The sequence below is a fragment of the Diadema setosum genome, chromosome 8 (assembly GCF_964275005.1).
Source record: "Diadema setosum chromosome 8, eeDiaSeto1, whole genome shotgun sequence".
Lineage (NCBI taxonomy): Eukaryota > Metazoa > Echinodermata > Echinoidea > Diadematoida > Diadematidae > Diadema > Diadema setosum.
The window spans coordinates 27,929,946-27,948,058 of NC_092692.1; the positions used below are offsets into that span (position 1 = coordinate 27,929,946).

The 18,113-nt window shown below is 38.9% G+C and overlaps 1 protein-coding gene across 2 annotated transcripts; it reads left to right on the top strand.

Moving 5' to 3' along the window:
• Positions 1–3,688: 3,688 nt before the first annotated feature.
• LOC140231426 (retinol dehydrogenase 8-like) lies at positions 3,689–18,015 on the top strand. 2 transcript variants are annotated; one of them, XM_072311548.1, is made up of 7 exons: positions 3,689–3,773; positions 6,464–6,744; positions 7,348–7,527; positions 8,389–8,482; positions 10,390–10,528; positions 11,041–11,264; positions 17,475–18,015. In XM_072311548.1, exons 2-7 carry the CDS (start codon positions 6,477–6,479, stop codon positions 17,764–17,766), a joined length of 1,197 nt encoding a protein of 398 aa, XP_072167649.1. In that variant the 5' UTR covers positions 3,689–3,773; positions 6,464–6,476; the 3' UTR covers positions 17,767–18,015. The 2 variants fall into 2 exon arrangements, with proteins under 2 accessions (XP_072167649.1, XP_072167650.1); XM_072311549.1 differs by lacking the exon at positions 17,475–18,015 and having other exon boundaries at positions 11,041–13,995.
• Positions 18,016–18,113: the final 98 nt, after the last annotated feature.

Consider the following 18,113-nt stretch of genomic DNA (forward strand, 5'->3'; position numbering starts at 1 on the left):
AAGTATGATATGATACTGATCGACAACTTCAATCATATTGTCCTGTTCTGCGATCCAATATTTGTAACAGTCATTAAGAACCAACCCCACAAAAAAAAGAAGAAAGATTGAGGGAAAGGGTTCCCGTGTACGTTCCTTACTTGTGTGTGACAAAAACCAGAATAGATATTTGCGTAATATCTGAATATACTGTGGACTTTACATTGCTTCATCCATATGGGGCGATTTCTTGATGTAGACTTTTCACTACGCCACACCCACATCTACACACTAAGGCAAACAATTAGCTCACTACTTTTCTTTGTCTATGCGAGTATGTTTGTAATGTATGAGCAGAGTTCACTTCCATTATAAGCCCTTTTGAGCTGAAACTAAACGCAAACATACCAGGTCAGCTTAAGCAAGCACTCAAAACTCTCAACGTGCATGGTATTCGGTATTTCCTTAGGGAAAAAAAATCTTTCCGCCAGACTGCTCCACCAGCGTACAAATTTTGGATATGGCTATGATAGTCCAATTGACATTAGAAAAAAAAATCTTTAAAATCATATTTTCCCTAACGCTTGTTTATTTCAACAAGATTCAGTTCATCAATGCTAAACTGGATGTTGTCATTATAGTTACATTGGTATAAAATGTATTGCACATTGTAGCGACGTGACTTGTGATATGTTGGGATTTAATCCTCCCCTACCCCCTCCCGTTCACCAGCATCCTCTACCCTCCAAAAAGAAAGAGGGAATTTTCAATAAACCTGATCAGAGCATCATATTATCAAAAAGAGAACTGGATTTAAGCATGCAAAGCATATTATTTAGGGAAGAGAGCGGTTGAAGACAGTTATATTCATGGGTTTATAAAGTTGTTTACGATGAATGTTATTGAGGGAAGCAAGAAAAAGAAAAGCAGAGAGAGAGAGAAAACAAGTCTGACAATATCGTTTCCATCATTATGAGATTAATTTTATATAAATCATACGGTCTGAGGGTTCCATAATGAATCTAACAACCGCAAGGTGGTTCTTGTCTGATCTCCAGTACTTTCTTATGCTCATTCATGCTCTGCGATATGATATGAGTATTCCCAATATATTTTAACATGTCATATTCATATCAAGTAGCAATAAAATGTTCTGCACATTGTGGCGACATGACTTGTGATATGTTGGGATTTAATCCCCCCCCCCCTTCATTATCATCCCCTTCCATCCAAATAGAAAGAGAGCATTTTCAATAAACCTGATCAGAGCGTATTAAAATGAGAACTGGATTTAAGCATGCAAAGCATATTTATTATATAGGGAAGAGGGTGGTTGAAGATCAGTCATAATCATGGGTTTATAAAGGTGCTTACGATGAATGTTATTAAGGGAAGCAAGGAAAAAGAAGCCAGGAAGAGAAATTAGACTGAAAACAACGTTTCAACCAATGTGATATTAATCATAAAGTCTGATGATTCCGTTCATGTCTCATTCGCATTACTTTGTTTTGTTCCTTCATGCTCTACAATTATGTTCATTACAGCACATTGTCATATTCATATCAAGTTGGAATCTACAAGATACGAGCATTTTTTATTCCAGAGAGACGTGTCAGTCCAACGGACTTATGAAGATTTCAACTTGCGTGACTCAGCAGTTTTGAGATGGGCTGATCCGTAATGTTTACACTGTTATACTCAATCATCGGTAATAACCAGTTGTCAAAAAAGCAAACAAAATTTTAATGCGTGCAGTTCGTTCGTTAAGCTTTGCTGCCGATAGCTGATATTCCTGCGCATGCTACTGCGCATGCTTCAAAGTCTGTTGACCTTTAATTGTTGTAAGCGGTACGCTGCATAAGTAGTACAAGTTCGTTTGTTTTCCGTTGATTAGAGATGGAATTACAATCCTCACATAATTGGCTATTTCAAAGATTCATACACAGACACATAACAGTCGACAATCTGTCTGTGCTAGAATTTACACTAGCAAGCCATCAAGAGATAACAAAGAGCACCGTGTATCTACCATTTTTGTCTACTGGCATCTTTATATTATAGTATCTATATTTCGTCTCTATTCCCATCCTTTCGATTTTCCTTCCTCTCTCGTTTTCTCTATTTATGTTCTTTGAAGTTTCCTTTTCTTTTTTTTCTTTTTCCTTGATAGTATCAAAATGTTTTCTGTAAAACTCTTATCTTGATATGAACACCTTTCCCCTGTCTTTTCGTGTTTGGTCGTATAGGTGCCTAAATTTTCATGATGTCAGAAATCTTTCCTGATTTTGTGGCTTTCATATTTAGTTCGATGCAAATGTGGTCTTGGGTGTCAGCGATAAGGTGCTGTAGTATACAGAGCTTTTCGCATAACCCTCACCCCTTGTCGTTACACACGAGTAAATCGCACGAATGAATGATAGTGTCATACAATCTGCACTCACCGTATTTGGCAGTATGACCCCCTCCCCCTAAAAATAATAAACAGAAAAAAGAAAACGCCTTAGATACCAAGTTTATGGTCTGATAATAAACACATGGCTGAATTATTATAGCCGGATTGAAGGGGGCTTGAGGTCTCCTGAATGCATACAATACAATAGCGCAAATTGCCAATGCAAGCGATTAAATTTCCTTATTTTGCCAAACTTTGCATGAAAGCCATAGCACCCTTTACCAATATTGCAGATGAAATAAAACCCAGCTTTAGTGTTTCAAAATGGATCTAAAATGCGGGGTGGGGATAGAAACAACCAATGTAAAAATTTGAATCAGTATAATTAATGTTAAGTATTTTAATGATACAAAATGTGAGCAATAGTTATAACAAAATGTTTCAAGAGTAAACCGTCTACAGTTAGGGCTTATGGAGAAAAATGTCGCTCTCCTTCTGTTTTGGGCTTTATTGCAAAATTTTTACATGGTAGGATGTTTTGTGATATAACTGACCTACATATTCGCATCAAATGTGATATCTCGGACAGATTTTTAAATCGCTGCTACGGTACGACTGTTTCCAACATTGGAAATTGGGGTGAAAATAGGAGAAAGAAGGTATAAAAGAACTGCCACTCATTAAAACATGATACCAGGGTATGGCCGGGGAAAGGGAGGAATGCCAGGGCGTGGCCGAGAAAGGGAGGGATACCAGAGCGTGACCGAGGAAAGGAAGGGATACCAGGGCGTGGCCGACAAAGAGAGGGAGGCGACTGACCCATGTCAATAAATTTGTTTGTTTTGCTTTTTATTGTTGCATGTTTTACGTTTTACAAATGAATCATAAACACAACAAGAAATTGAGTGGGTGAATTGTCGAATACAACAAATAAGAGAATACATGTGAAATAGATATGACGAATCTATACCGGCATTGCTTCTAGGGCACGATCACACGAGACAGGTGAAAGGTAGAAGAAACGCGAGGGTTTCGATTCGGATTCCATTTCATTGAGCTGTCTGTTCTCGCATGGAATGTGTGCAAATATCATAAAACGCACCTTATGGTTCATTTCGTTGTATCGTCAAAGGTCTTAGATGCTCATTTCCCTCCCGTGTATGCATTCATATTTTGTACGATTTCTTGACCGTTCTCGTCATTCCATTTTCCCCAGAAGTGGGTACATTGTTTGCGTAGGCGGACGCGTACGCACTGACGAGCGTGCTGCGAGAGATCGGAATGACTCAGCATTATTCTCTCGTCCAAGGGCAGCTATTGAGCAAAGGAAGATCCCAGCTGAACGTTCTGACACTCATCTCGCAGACGCTGTATCCAACGGACACCATCTCATCACTCGAAGGTAAGAGGAAAGACAAAATATAATCAAGTATGACAACGTTTGATTTGAATTTGTCTTTATGATGTTTACTATATTAAGCGGAATATGCCTACAGTGTTGAGGATGAGTACTAATCGTCTTAATGGGCTTAGTGATATAGATCTAGACTTGAACAGGCAACACATGACTTCACATAGGTTCTTATCCCTCTTGCCCACAGTCGTTGTGTTTACAACAACGAGCCGCGCATGCATTTCTACTCACTGAATACTAGCATTTGGCTAGAATCGAATGGACTGCCTCTTCCCCTAATAGACCAAAGCTTTGATGATCAACAAACAAGAGGAAGAGATATGTTTTGACAAACGCTATTCAGTATACCTGATATACCCTCGTTCTGGGCCAACTCAGTGATTAATTTATCATGTCGGGAACAAAAGTAATGTCCGTGAGCAAGCGCAAAATGATAAAAGAGCGTCATTGCTATCGCTGAAGCAGTGCAGTAGGGCTGTAAGCGTTGCATACCAACTTACCGATCAGGGCGAGCCAAGGGTCTTCCATATTGCCATTGTTTGCCAAATTCGGGTCACCATAAGAATGTATGTCGTGCCTATCACCTATTTTACCACCTTTTTTTTTTTTCTTTTCGAGCGTATCTCATATCTGCAGTGACTGGACAAGCAGCAGTATATTACGTGCGGGATATGCTTTGTTATTTCCTCCCCATATACGACTTTTTGTCTTTTTGTCTTTTTGTGTGTGTGTGTTGTGAACCATGAGGTCTGGTAGACGATAGAAATCATCCAGGTTTTGCCGCTGTTTTAACGCCATGCAGGCCAAATTATGACTAGCTTATAAAAGAGAACGTGACTCTCTTCGGCGAGCTCCTTGTGTTAAATTTTTGCACAAATGACAATGGAATGAGCGTGGCAAAGCTTTATGATTTTACTCCATAGACGTATCATGCTTTCTCACACTTCCGTCATGTTTCCCCGGGGACAGAAGAGGGGTGTGACCTTTGCCAGTTTCCAGTGATGCTATGCAGTGTTATGTTGTAGCTCCATGGTTGTGCTATCTATGTAGGGGACTACAATCGTCATTATAAAATACATACCGTCTGCCACGTGCCATATTGATTGTTCCGTTTATTTTATCCGAATATTCCAATTTCGTCACAAAAGAAGAAGATCTGGTATACAATTCCTCTCCATTATTTTGACTATACCATTCTTAATGTTTACTGAGCCCGATGATGGGAAGAGTTTGCTGGAAATGAACCGATTCCAGTCAAAACTCGAAGTATATTATTTAAAGTAAAAATCCCTTTGAATGTTGTTTACAATGTTTGTTTTTGTGATGTCAAAAATTTATATGCCACATGACTTATGAAAAAGAACGATGTTTTGCTCTGATCAATGAAATCCAGAAATACAAAAATAATCCCTGTACTATTGTAATTTACAATAATTACGATAAAACTATAAAGGATATGTATTTGCTATCTACAATTTAGGCCTACATTATTGCATGGATTGGCAAATAATCGTCGTCTGTTAAGTTACTACTAAGTTAAGATGTATGAAAGGGCATAACTTTACCGAAACCAAAGACACGTCCAATACGAACAGTACACTAATGTGGAGCAGCATATTCAGTGACATTATGCAGGTAATTGCTAATTCTATCAAGATACCCCTGAAATACAATTATGTTGATATGCCCTTTGGTCCCGGCCTTTTGGACCTGGATATGAGTTGTATGCATTTGTTTGTACAGAACTGCATACACACTCTCCAGTGTTGAATGAACCATGAGACTACAGCATATACGGCTGCAGCACTGTACGTTTACTTCATGTGTAGACATAGTGCATGCCGCAGATTCAATACCCTGGAATATGTGATTGTCTCAACCAAGGCGAGCAAACGTAAATAAGCCTATACGTGTCTTACGATTTTTTGCAAGAGTTTACTTTACGTGATCACCCATTCTTTCATATTTCAGAAGCCCATTAAGGTATGAAAGCACTATCGTTGGTCTTACAATGTATCTCACGAGGTGGCAAAGACATTTCGTCCTTTCGGTGTCATTATACTCTGCCGTTAGCCAACCTTTTCATTCCTACACCATGAGATACTAAGCAACAACTCTAATTTTTGAAAGAGTTTTGAATCTCCAGAGGAGATAAACGAGACAGACTAATTTTGCGAACTTTGGTATGACCAAGCTATGTCTATCGCAGCTATAAACAGACGGCCGAGTGACTATACTACGATATAAAGATATTGATCTTGTCAAATTGTCACTTCCAAGGTCGAAACAGATTGTACCTATTATGTTTCAAATTTTACTGATGTAGGATTCATAAAACTAGAGTAATCATCTGGTATAGGGCCTTGACATACCACAATTTCTAACTCCCTATCAGAAGAGGATGGATAGGGAAGTACGGCAGGTATCGAACATTTCGTGTCAGAAATGATTCGATTCAGTGAGAGAATAAAAACATCATCTTCTTGCGCATCTTTAGAATATCATTTTCAAAACCGTGTTCAATCAGCGACGACTGAATAGGCCTATCCTAAAACATGTGAGCGGAGAACCAGCAATGAACAGATTAACTGGATAAATATGTTCGCTTCCGCGCTTTATTTCGACATGGCGGTATCGGTTGAACATTTCTTTTTTATTTATTTTTTTCAATCATCCAGATACCCTAACACCATGGCTTCTGGGAAGAAGGTCACACTCATTACGGGCTGCTCCTCTGGCATAGGCCTTTACACGGCCGTCAGGCTGGCCAAGGATGGCAATTACAAGGTCTACGCCACCATGAGGAATCTCGCCAAAAAGGGGGAGCTGGAGAAGGAGGCAGGCAGCACCCTCAACGATAGCCTCTTCATTCTCGAACTGGATATCTGCAAGGAGGCTCAGATTGTCGAGGTCGTGCAGAGAATCCTGCAAGAAAACGGAAACCGTTTCGACGTTCTGAGTGCGTATATTTTTTTGTTATCGATATTTCTGCAGCAATTGATTTTTTAATTATTGTAACCATTTATTATTTGGCAGTTCACATAAAAAAAGAAAAGAAGAACTTAACAGAACTCATAGGTAGTCTTAACAGAGTATCATGTCTCAATTACCTGAAAGAAAAAAAAAAACAGTTTCTGATCACATTTTACGTGATTAACGCCAGTAGGGAGCTTCTTGCTCCATGCCCTTTTCCGTCTTTTAAGCACGCAAGCTGCTGATTTTTAGGCTCCGCTTCTCAACGAGTGCATGGGTCGTGAAGCTCTAGCAAATGGTGCTGTTATATCGGCCAGAATAGAATAGAAAAGATTCATAGTCAATCTCAGTGGGCCTCAAAATGCACTCAAGGAGCCAAATTGGGCGGCGCGTTGGAAAGGTTGAGGAGCACGGTGCTAAAAGTTTTCTTTTTCTCTCACCTTTCTTCGTGTAATGAAGTCTCACCTACTTATCTCGCTAAGTCTCTGACGTACTTCCTTATATATAGAATGCACAGTGACGCAGTATATAAAATGGTGTTTAGCATGTAGGCCTATATTGAGATTATAAATGGTTTCATTTCACACAGTAAACAACGCGGCCTTCGGTCACTTCGGGCTGTTCGAAGACATGTCGATGAGCGACATGAGGCAGATGATTGAGACTAACATGATCGGGACTTACCGCTTGACCCAGGAAGTGATTCCAATCATGAAGAAGCGAGAGACGGGTCACATCGTCAACGTAAGCAGTGCCGGTGGCGTACACAGTAAGCAATCGGCATGCATATGCATAATCCTCTCGTATAGCTAGGTCATTTTACGTGATTTCAGTTCAGATATAAGTCTGCGTCAAAGAGAACAAGATCATAGTAAAAGAATAGTGTGTCACAGAGCTCAGATTAGTGCAAAACAATTCGGAGTGAATTACAGAATACTACTCTTCAATTGTACAAGTTTAACTCGACTAGACAACTTATGCTACCACGGAGTCCCTGCAAAACATTTCAAAACAATCTTGAAATAGTTGGATAACATTTCAACGCGGGTTCGTATTCCAAGAAGCCTACGGCATATCGAACGTACATGGAGACGTTAATAAAGGAACGTGCATGCAGTTGAGTCAGAAGATTCCTTACAGGGAAAAAAAATGTTGATCAGTTATTAATGTGTGAATGGCTTCGCCGCATAGAAAGTCGGCTTGCAGGTAGCTAACGGGAAATCATTGATCAAGAGAAAGTGGAATATCACCCATATCTAAAACCTCGGAGTATTATCATACTGCAAAAATGATTATCTTGTCATATCATTCATTTAACACTTCTGATCAGTGCACGTCTTACATTTGAGATATACTAAATGTAACAAAAAATAAAAGAAATACACAAAATACAAGGCTTTGCCAATTTGAGAAAGAAAAGAGACTATTAGTCTTTATAATGAAGTGTTGCCATCTTAAGGATCAATGACAACGCAACTATCAGGAGGCTTTTTAAGATACAAAGAATAATCATATTGTGTTGAACAGCAGAGGGCTCAAATCATTATAATAATCAGATTTCCTCGACTTTATAAATCTCTATTAGGGGAATATTACAAATTGTAATAAAACATGACGTCACTTGCTACAGGCGTTCCATACAGTACCGTCTACTGCGCAACGAAGTTTGCCATGGAGGGCCTAACGGAATCTCTTTACCCAGAGCTGCGGATGTTCAATGTGAAGTGAGTGGGTGCCAAAATACCGTTGATAGCCCCCCCCCCCCCCCCTTTGATACTGGCCCTCTCCAGACGTTGTCCTGACGTCATCCCATAACGTTTGATATACATGTATACTGAACTTAGATTCCATTATCATTTTCGGTTTTCCAATACGTATTAGTAAATAGGCCCACACCTTCAGTTCGGCAAAAAGATTATCGCTATATGTACATAGACCCGGAATTCAAGAGGGCGCTATTGAATGGTGTGATGATAGCCACCATCTTTATTGTGAAGATCGACGATGTAATGTGAAGCTAGTTGACAGTCAGTCACAGTTAGATCGCGGGCGCGAATTAGCAGTGATTGGTGAGGTCTCTCTCTCTCTCTCTCTCTCTACGGTTTAAAATTAATAATTTATACTAATGGCGCTGCACGCATAGCGTAAGTTTGGTACGTCAATGTTGGACTGGGCCGGTCACATCGATCTATGTAGATGGTGATAAATCCTTACACTTGCACGGTTATCTGTCAGCAACCTGAAATTAGCGTTAAACTTTTGATCTCAATTTAACCTCTGGCATTTTCAGTTGTCAACGCTACAGGCTTCATCAGCGGAATGACCCTTCTTCACCTTGATCACGTGATAGTCGATTAGCAGGTCACAGACCTTCGACAGTCCATAGCTGCCCGTCGGTGTTGAGGGAAGATTGGCAGGCCCTGATGAAAATTACTTCCTTAAAGGCATAGTTTACATTTGCAGATGAAACAAAAACCAGCATTAGTGCTTTAAAATAGTTCCAAAATGTGAATTTGGTACAGAAACAACCACTGTAGAAATTTGAATCCGTATAATCAATGTTAAGAACTGTTAAATAGACAAAATATGAACAATAGTTATAATGAATTAATGTTGCCAGACTAAACCGTCTATATACAGTTATGGTTTAATAAGAAAAAAATACTGATATCTCGTTATATTTCAGGCTTTATTGCGAAAAAATTTGTACGGTAGGATGTTTTGTGTTACAACAGACCTACACATATGTATCAAATGCGATTTCTTGAACATTTTTTAAATCAATGTTCTCAAAGGCAAACAAGACCTTTAACTCCCCTTTCGAATTATCGAGGTTCTCGGTCCAGAATTTCCACCATCCTCGCTTATCTAGGTTAACATGCTGCAGGGGGATTCGAACCCGGGGGCTGGTGGTGATTGATTATCCGTGTCTTCATCCATTGAATCACAACAGCCCTCGTAGTGGTTGTGTAACGCTCTGCCTAATATCATTAGTTGCCGAGCGTCAAACCAATTATGATCTAGCACAGTTCTTTGTGGAGCACGTGATGTTGATTTGATCGTCTTTAATGCGCAAAGGCTGTATAGACGGCACGTAACTAGGAAATATAGGAGAATGATATTCAAGTTTGCCTAAAGATCTGCTGAATGTTCAACATATTGAAAAAGCATAAACAATATGCCTTAGAAATGCTGTGACTGTGTATGACCTATTAGAAAGTAAGGAATTAATGATAAAATTTGTGTAAAATTGACACTTTCACATCATCATCATTTTTTCCACAATATTATCATTTTTTTCAGAGAGATATACAGCTGTAAGAATGATGATCATTTCAAAAAGTGCAATGAATGGCATTGATATAAGAATGCATGATCCTCTGACAGAATGCTGTGGGCATCTATACAATATTGGACCCACGAACTGCGTTTTCTTTTCATTCTTTTTCTGCGATCGTATAATTTTCACGTTTTTCATTTGGGATTCCGTCCCGCCCCCCCCCCTTTTTTTTTTGTCTGTCGTCGCGGCTCATCGGCGCAAATTTCAGATTAGCCTCCCCCCTCTACAGGAAAAAAATTTAAAAAAAAAATATTTTTTAACCAGCTTTTTCGTGGACGTTTGAATTTGCAGGATCAACACCGTTTGCCCCGGCGCCGTAGCCACCAGTTTCCAGCAGAATATGTCGTCCAACAAGACTGGTGCTGCCGAAATTGATCAAGCATCCTTGGAAGCAGCCGCCAAAGAGATAAAAGACGCTAAATCCGCGAAGGTAATTGAATCAAAAAGTTGTTTTGCGCCGAAGAATCTGGGGATTCAATGTACACTTGGAGGTTGGCTACAGACCGCCCTCAGCGTTTGAGATGGGATAATGTGATACACCGTAGTGATATCGTCAATGAAAATGTAACACTGATCCCTCATTCGAAAAAAAAAAAAAAAAAAATAGAGCTAAGCTGGAGTAAGGCGATATCTACATAGCCTTTTCTTCTTCCTATTCTTCTTCATTTTTATCTTTAGCGTCATCATCTTCTCCTGTCGTAATAATGACCATTTTCATTATGATTATGATTATTTTAACGATTATTGCCATCAGATTTCCGACCATTCTAATAATCTCAGTCACAAGTGTCATCATCGTCACGGTCAATAGTAATAATATTGCATTTTGTTTCACTAACGTCCATATCATGATATAAACATCGAACAAGAAAGTAGAGTAATGAAAACACAGAGCTCTGTCAGCACAATATAAGATGTCCCATTGTGATTTCCTATTAACAGTTGATGACCGGGTTCCTAAAATTGGCCATGGAAAAGTTCATGCCGCACGGACAGACTTCGGAGCAGGTTGCCGCCGTCATAGCCGACTGCCTCACTGATCCGGAGCACAAGGTTCGCTACGGTACCAGCGATTACTCGTGGGGCGTGATCAAGGAAACCTACGCCGACGGGCTCGGGGCGACCGGGGCCCTTGGCTGGTACGAGATGATGAAGAAGCACCAAAAGTAGGGGAGCGGTTCTGTACGAATATCGCGTGCCTTCATGTAGCTTTCACTTTCACCTAGCGTAGCAGGCCAATCAAGAAAGCAGTTAATATGAAACAACAGCAACAACATCTGCGTAATGAAATGCTTTGCTGCCAACATTAAAATAGATCAATCAAAATCAGTTGGACCCCAGGGAATGTCTTTGGAGGGGCTCACGTAGATAACCAATGGACTTCCGTTTGTTAGGCGAGATCAGCCTTTAAATAGACAGGAGTCATGTTTGGTGGTTCATGTGGTAAAGATAGATTGCAAGACCAAAATTACAATTCGAGATGAAATGTTAGCGCCTCTTTTAACAGGAAATATCCAGGCTGTTTGCATCGATGATCTGGATGAAGAGTGAAGATCTTTCCTGATGTAATATGAATGCTTGCTATAACGTAAAGCGAATTCAAAAAGATGCGTGACATTTACAGGGTTCTTAGTGCGAAACCGATACTAAACTTAATTACACAAGACCTTTGGAGTGGTTAAAAGTGAAAAAGTTAAAAGCTAAAAGTTTAAGAGTGCCATGAGAACATAATAGCATTCAAAGTGTGATGTAAGATTCGCATGTGTCTCTCACTATATCGGCATAGTAAATTCAGCTGGCCCTCCCATCACAAGTTGCATTATGTAAGGGGTAATGGATGACAAATTGATGAAATACACCTCATTTAACGGTGAGCTATTACAGCCGTCATCTTCCTTCTATTGGAGAACAAGAGACACAAAAATATAAAGAAGTGTAAATTCAGTCTTTTTTGACGGTTCTCTCAATAACTAGACAAGATCTACTGAACGCTTTTTTTTTTTGTTTCAGTTTAAATCAAACTTCATTCCACTATCACATCTTGTTTTTGTTTTCGACACAACATAAAGGAAAACAAACGAACAGTGTAATGCAATGATAATGGAAAACATACATATATGAAACATATTTGAACAAAATAATTTTATCATTGGAAAAGAGAGGCTCGCGTAAAAGACAAGCTTATAGAGATATGAGCCACTCAATAAAATGAACTTACAGAAAAAAAAAAGATAGTAGAACGATTCTGGCTATAGGGAATCGGGTGATGGCGAACACAGGCAACGTCAGTTGTGGCTTTATATTATTTTTGTTACATCGGGAGTAAAGTAAGTCCATCATCATTGATACCCATCACCTTGTCCGTATTAGGCCATGAAGAGGAAAATAACTTAAATTCGAAGATTTGAGTGAACTTAGGTCTTTGAGGAAAATGTGGCAAATAAAAAAATGCAGTCCGATTGAATGATATACTGCAGTTATATTCTTGCCCAATATTATTCATTTCTCTTTTCTTGGAAGAAGTTTGGTCGAATTTAATTCGGCCACTTCTCCAAGCTTGTAGTACATTCCGATAATGTCCGTCTGCTGGCCTCTATAGTTTGCCGTTTGCTCACCAGCATGGCCGGTCAGGTTAACCTATGATAATACTAGGATACGACGTACTTCTCACATCCTGTTACCAATACACAGTACAGTGTATCATTGAATTACTTATCTACAAACACTTGTCACAAATATGATATACGACAGGACGGGACAACAGGAGAACCACAACAGCATGACACAACTTGCCAGAATAGATGATAAAAATGGAAGGAAAGAAAGAAAAAGAGAGAATGAGAGAATGCCTACACGCTGAACAAGGGAAATGGAACAGGGGATGGTAGAGAATGTGCTTCATAGAGTTGGCGCTGCAAGCAGCTGTGCAAGGATTGTGATGGCTACTTCATTACGTAATAATGAATTCAGTGATTGAATGATTGGTGGATGGATGATGAACCCTGAGGTTGACGAAACCTCTGAGAAAAAAAAAGCATATCAGAGAGGATTTAATAGAAAAAAATTCAACTTGCGCCTAAAAGAATACATAGATGGGGAATTTTTTATTTCACAGCTTAGTGAGTTCCAAAATCTAGGACCGGTGTATATATATGTATTCTGAGCCAATAAAGTTCTCAGGAGGGGTAAATGAAACTCATTAGATTGTCTAGTGGGATAATTATGAAAAGACTGGTTCCGTGGGAACATTGAATTGAAAATACTGGGAAGTGCATTAACATTGTAATTAAACATAAACTGACGAAGTTGAAAAAAGTACAAATCTTTATCATATCCAATAGCGATGAACATGGATTGCTGTTTATTCATGAGAAACATTCTAAGCACAATGAAAGTATTGCAGAACATTGCTTCAGATGTTTCGGGTGTATTATATCGAATGTGCATAGACAGGAATGCTGAGGTTGTTTTGCCTAGAAACTGACATGACACTGGTTACTAGGAGGCTAGTAATGTAGAGTGAGTGCTGTAGAATTGCGGTATAGAAAGTATTGCAAGGAGTTGAAATTGCGGGATATCTAACACAGATGCAATCAGCGTAATTGTTTTCAGGCAATTCGTAGGGTATATTGCTAGTAAAAAAAAATGCAAGCATATTCTTATGTTTGTCTATACTGTTCGAAAACGTTTATTGAGGCAAGCAATTACACACCAAATATTATATTTTCTATTGTAGATTAAGAGTGTGTGGTGGAGTTATATCATTATCAATTCATGCGTTCAATTTCAAACAGCATACACGTGAAAACAACGAGTTGTGGACCTGACGACTTTTGTACCTCCCATGTAACAAATAAACCCTGATTACGCCTAATAAACTTGACTGTAACCATAAGAGTCGTGCTTTCAAGTTGACTATATTCCTGTGTGTTTGACTACCATCCTTGTAATCAGCTGATGGTGCACGGCATTCGGCCTCACAAATCCCTTTGATATGGACTCGCCACGCCATACATTATGGAGGCAGGAATCTGCCTACATGTACAGTGTATTTTATTTCATGTGGTTTTAAGAGCGAATTGATGAATCGCGCCCTCCCTTGACGACACCATGCTAAATACAATTGTACGACACCGAGTTCATATTCACATGCAAAAATAAAGATAACAACAACAAAATGATAACTCGAAAGATCAATAAATGGATCACTCAGTAAATCACCCATTCACTTATTAATTTTTCACTCACTTACAAACTCACTCACTCACTCAATCAATCAATCGATCAATCGATTGATCGATCGATCAATCAATCAATTAAAAGCAAAAGTGGGAAAACTGGAAAAAGAATTGAGAATCTGTTTTGCTTTTGTTTAATAGAGTAGGGCCTACTGCACATCCACCAGGAAATGCCTTTCGACGCGCTCGTATTGAAATATGTGCTATCATGTATGTCAGGACATACATGTTTTAGTTGTCTCTGAGGTTTTGTTGTGAGGGGGGATTTTGAAGGGGGAGGGGGAATGGGGTAGCGTAGTAAGGGGGAGAATGGACGGGGGTAAGGGTGGTCTGGGTGGTTTTTGTTTGTTCTTTTTTTAAGAATAAACTTCAATCAATGGAAATTGGTATTTAAAGTTGGTTTGAATGAATGTTGAAAAGAAAGTATTTTTGGGTTTGTGATTTAGATTATAAAATTCGTAATGTAATGAAGGAATAGAATTAAAAAGAGAATGAGGGGTTAGTAGTGTAAAAATAGTAAAAAAAAAAAATGTGTGTATATGGATTGTGAAAAAATGCATCAGAGTGTATCAAAATGTATCAAATTGATGTTAAGTTTCGGTATAAATTTGGTTTCCATTGATGAAAATGATTTTGAAATTGATGGAAAGAGTTTTGTATAAATTTGTTTGTACATAGTGTTTCCCATTGATGAAGAATAAAATATTCTTTAAAAAATATCAATCAATCAATCAATCAATCAATCAATCAATCAATCAATCAATCAATCAATCAATCAATCAATCAGACATACATTAAAATGCGTCTGCGTGTGTGTGCAGTTGTGTTGGGGTGTGTGTGTGTGTGTGTGTGTGCGTGCGTGCGTGCTTGTCTTGAATCAGAATGGCCAATTATATCGTAAGTTAAGCTGGATACTTGCCACAGCCCTAATTTCCCATTATTGATTGATTGCTTGTTGATGAAAAATAACAGTTATAAATAAACGTAAAGACAGAACGATAACTTCAAACTGCAACCGATAACTAAAATATCTTGAAAATAGATGAGGATCATTACTATAATGTCGGCAGTTATAAAAGTGATGATGATAAAATTCATGATGATAAGAATAACGATAATGATAAAGGTAATGATGATAAGTAAATAAAGTCAAGGGCATGCAGATATAATGTTTCTTCTGTATCAAAATAGCACGCACGCTGTATCACACTTTTGCCAAATTAATCTATTCACTAATTAATGACTTTAACCAGGCTAGAAAACCACTCCATATGACTAGTAGAAATAAACCACAATGATTGATTAATTATAACTATCTCTCAGCTGATATGTGCAAATGGACGTGTGACGAATAATCAGAAGACGAAAGTTGTGTGCTATTATTGCATCGGGGCAGTTTAAACTTAGTAAGCCTGTATTCATTGAGCAATACCTATACTGCGCCTTTTCACTGTTCTCAGATTAGTTGCGTGAATCATCGAGTACGTGTCTCGAAGTGGTGCCCAGAGTGACGGCCGTGTAGTCAGAGCTGCCGCTGGGCATGAGTGGGGGTCAAATCAGGTTCAACGCACTGTCACACTTTTTTTTTCCTTATCTTCTTCCAATCAATGAGCAGTTATGGAACGATGTTCCATGGGTTAAAATGTCCTCATCTGTCAGGGCAAACGTGAAAGGAAGGTACTGGTTTACCCCTGGTTTACCCCGAAAATAAACCCTTAACTTAATTACGGATAACATTTTATACATAGCATGAACCAGACTGCAGGCAGCATGGATAACTGCGTGGGGTAGGGGTGTGATGTGCTGCGGTAACATGTGATTTTCAAGAGCGAATTTTTTTTAAAGTATTTTGTAGCGGATTCTATGCAAATTACGTCATACACCATAACTGATTTTATAAAACAATTGATGAAAATATTTTAGTTATAATTTGATCAAGGTACAAACACTTTCTATTCAACAAATTCAAAAACTGTAATATGAGTGAAAACAAGCAAAGAATGAATGTATTCCATCAGGATTCGAACCCAAGACCTTCTGATTGCTAATCGAATCCAATCGAATCCTAATGGAATCCCACTGCTCATTTTCAGTCACTTTCTAAGTTAGTGCTTATACATATTTATTCATTTATCTATCCATGTATTTTCTACAGCACTGAATACCACAGTATTTGGGTTTCGACAATTTGGTTTAATTTAAATAGACAATCAAACAGGTAAATGGGACAATACCGTCTACAGCAATATTTGGATGTTGTTGTTGTTGTTTTTTTTTTTTTTTGAGGGGGAGGGGTGATGATAGAAAACATTGTTCCCATGATTCCACGTTAATCTATGGGCATAGTTGTTCGTTATTAACTTGATAAGTTGACTCATGAAATTATCATGTCGTGTTGCATTAAAGTGTGTAATACGATTCCTGTTTTATTGCCTGTAAGCCTCCCCCTTTCTCCCCCTCCCCATCTGTCCGTTTTTTTATTTTTTTTTTAATTTCCGCCTCGGTCTGTTTGCCTGTTCGTCTGTTTGTCTGTCTGATTGTGTCTCTTATTACGTTACCATGACCTTCTGTTACGCATTAATGTTCATTTAAAATGAGAAATGTGAAACCGCTGGAGATTATTCATGTTTATATAAATATGCTCAAATCCCCCAGTAAAATAATATTCCATTTGGCAAAGGCACAAAATACTTGATAGACCTACCAGCAAAAAAGAATAAGAAAATAAAAGAATACATAAAACAGGGGATGCACGATAATGAATTATATGTTTTATACAAGATACTAATTTGAAGGTCGAATGCATTTGGGGGAGACAAATCTATATAATACATAAAATTATATTTGTTTAATGTCCGACTTCAACTCCAGTCGGAGTTCACATGTGTTTACATAGGGATGATCGTAACAAGTTACCGTCACTCATTGTGCTTATAATCACTCATAGATTAATTCCCTTTCAGCCCCCATCTTATTTTGCCTTTTGTTTCCTATCTATTATGCAAGTTGTACTTTTCTTGCACTTTTTAATGTCTTCTTTGTTTGTCTCCTTCATTCCCTCAATCTCTCTCCGACAAATACACGCACACACACACACACACACACACACACACACACACACACACATAATTAATCTAGGACGGGGTTAAGAGTCGACCCCCACGACCCCCGCCCCCTTCCCCCTCCCCCTTTTTGCCATCCGCTTCCCCAATCCTTTACCCACTGCATGCTTCTGCTCGTTCACCGCAAGCCAGACCGTTTGGCAGGCGGTAACACGCATCGGATACAAGCTATATCGAGCCGACTCAGAGTTATATTTGTATACCCACTACACTTCAGAAGGTTTACGGCTGCTCAGTGTCACAATCAACAACAGAGGGAGAGGAGAAAAAAACGCATGGAAGTGAAGTTCGAAGCAGAGTTTGCTTAAATGTTTCAGAGTGGAGCGTGACGCAGTCTTCGGCGGAGGCTAAATATAAATGACGCTCTGGTTTGAACACAGTTCTGACTTCTGGATGAACTCTGGAGGAGTATTTGGTCGATGCGACTTCTGTTACCCTAGCAAAATAGAGAAACATTCTACATTCGTCTGTGATGGCCCGAAGGGGAATTAGCTTCTATGTGACGAATTGGATTTATGTGGATATTTGCTGCTGAAGCTCATCGACGGTATAGCATATTGGGGGAATTAATGACTCTCAACTTTCACACTTGGAAATAAAACGAATTGGAATTTGCTCCAAGAACTACTGTGGTATACGCATCGTTGAATTGCCT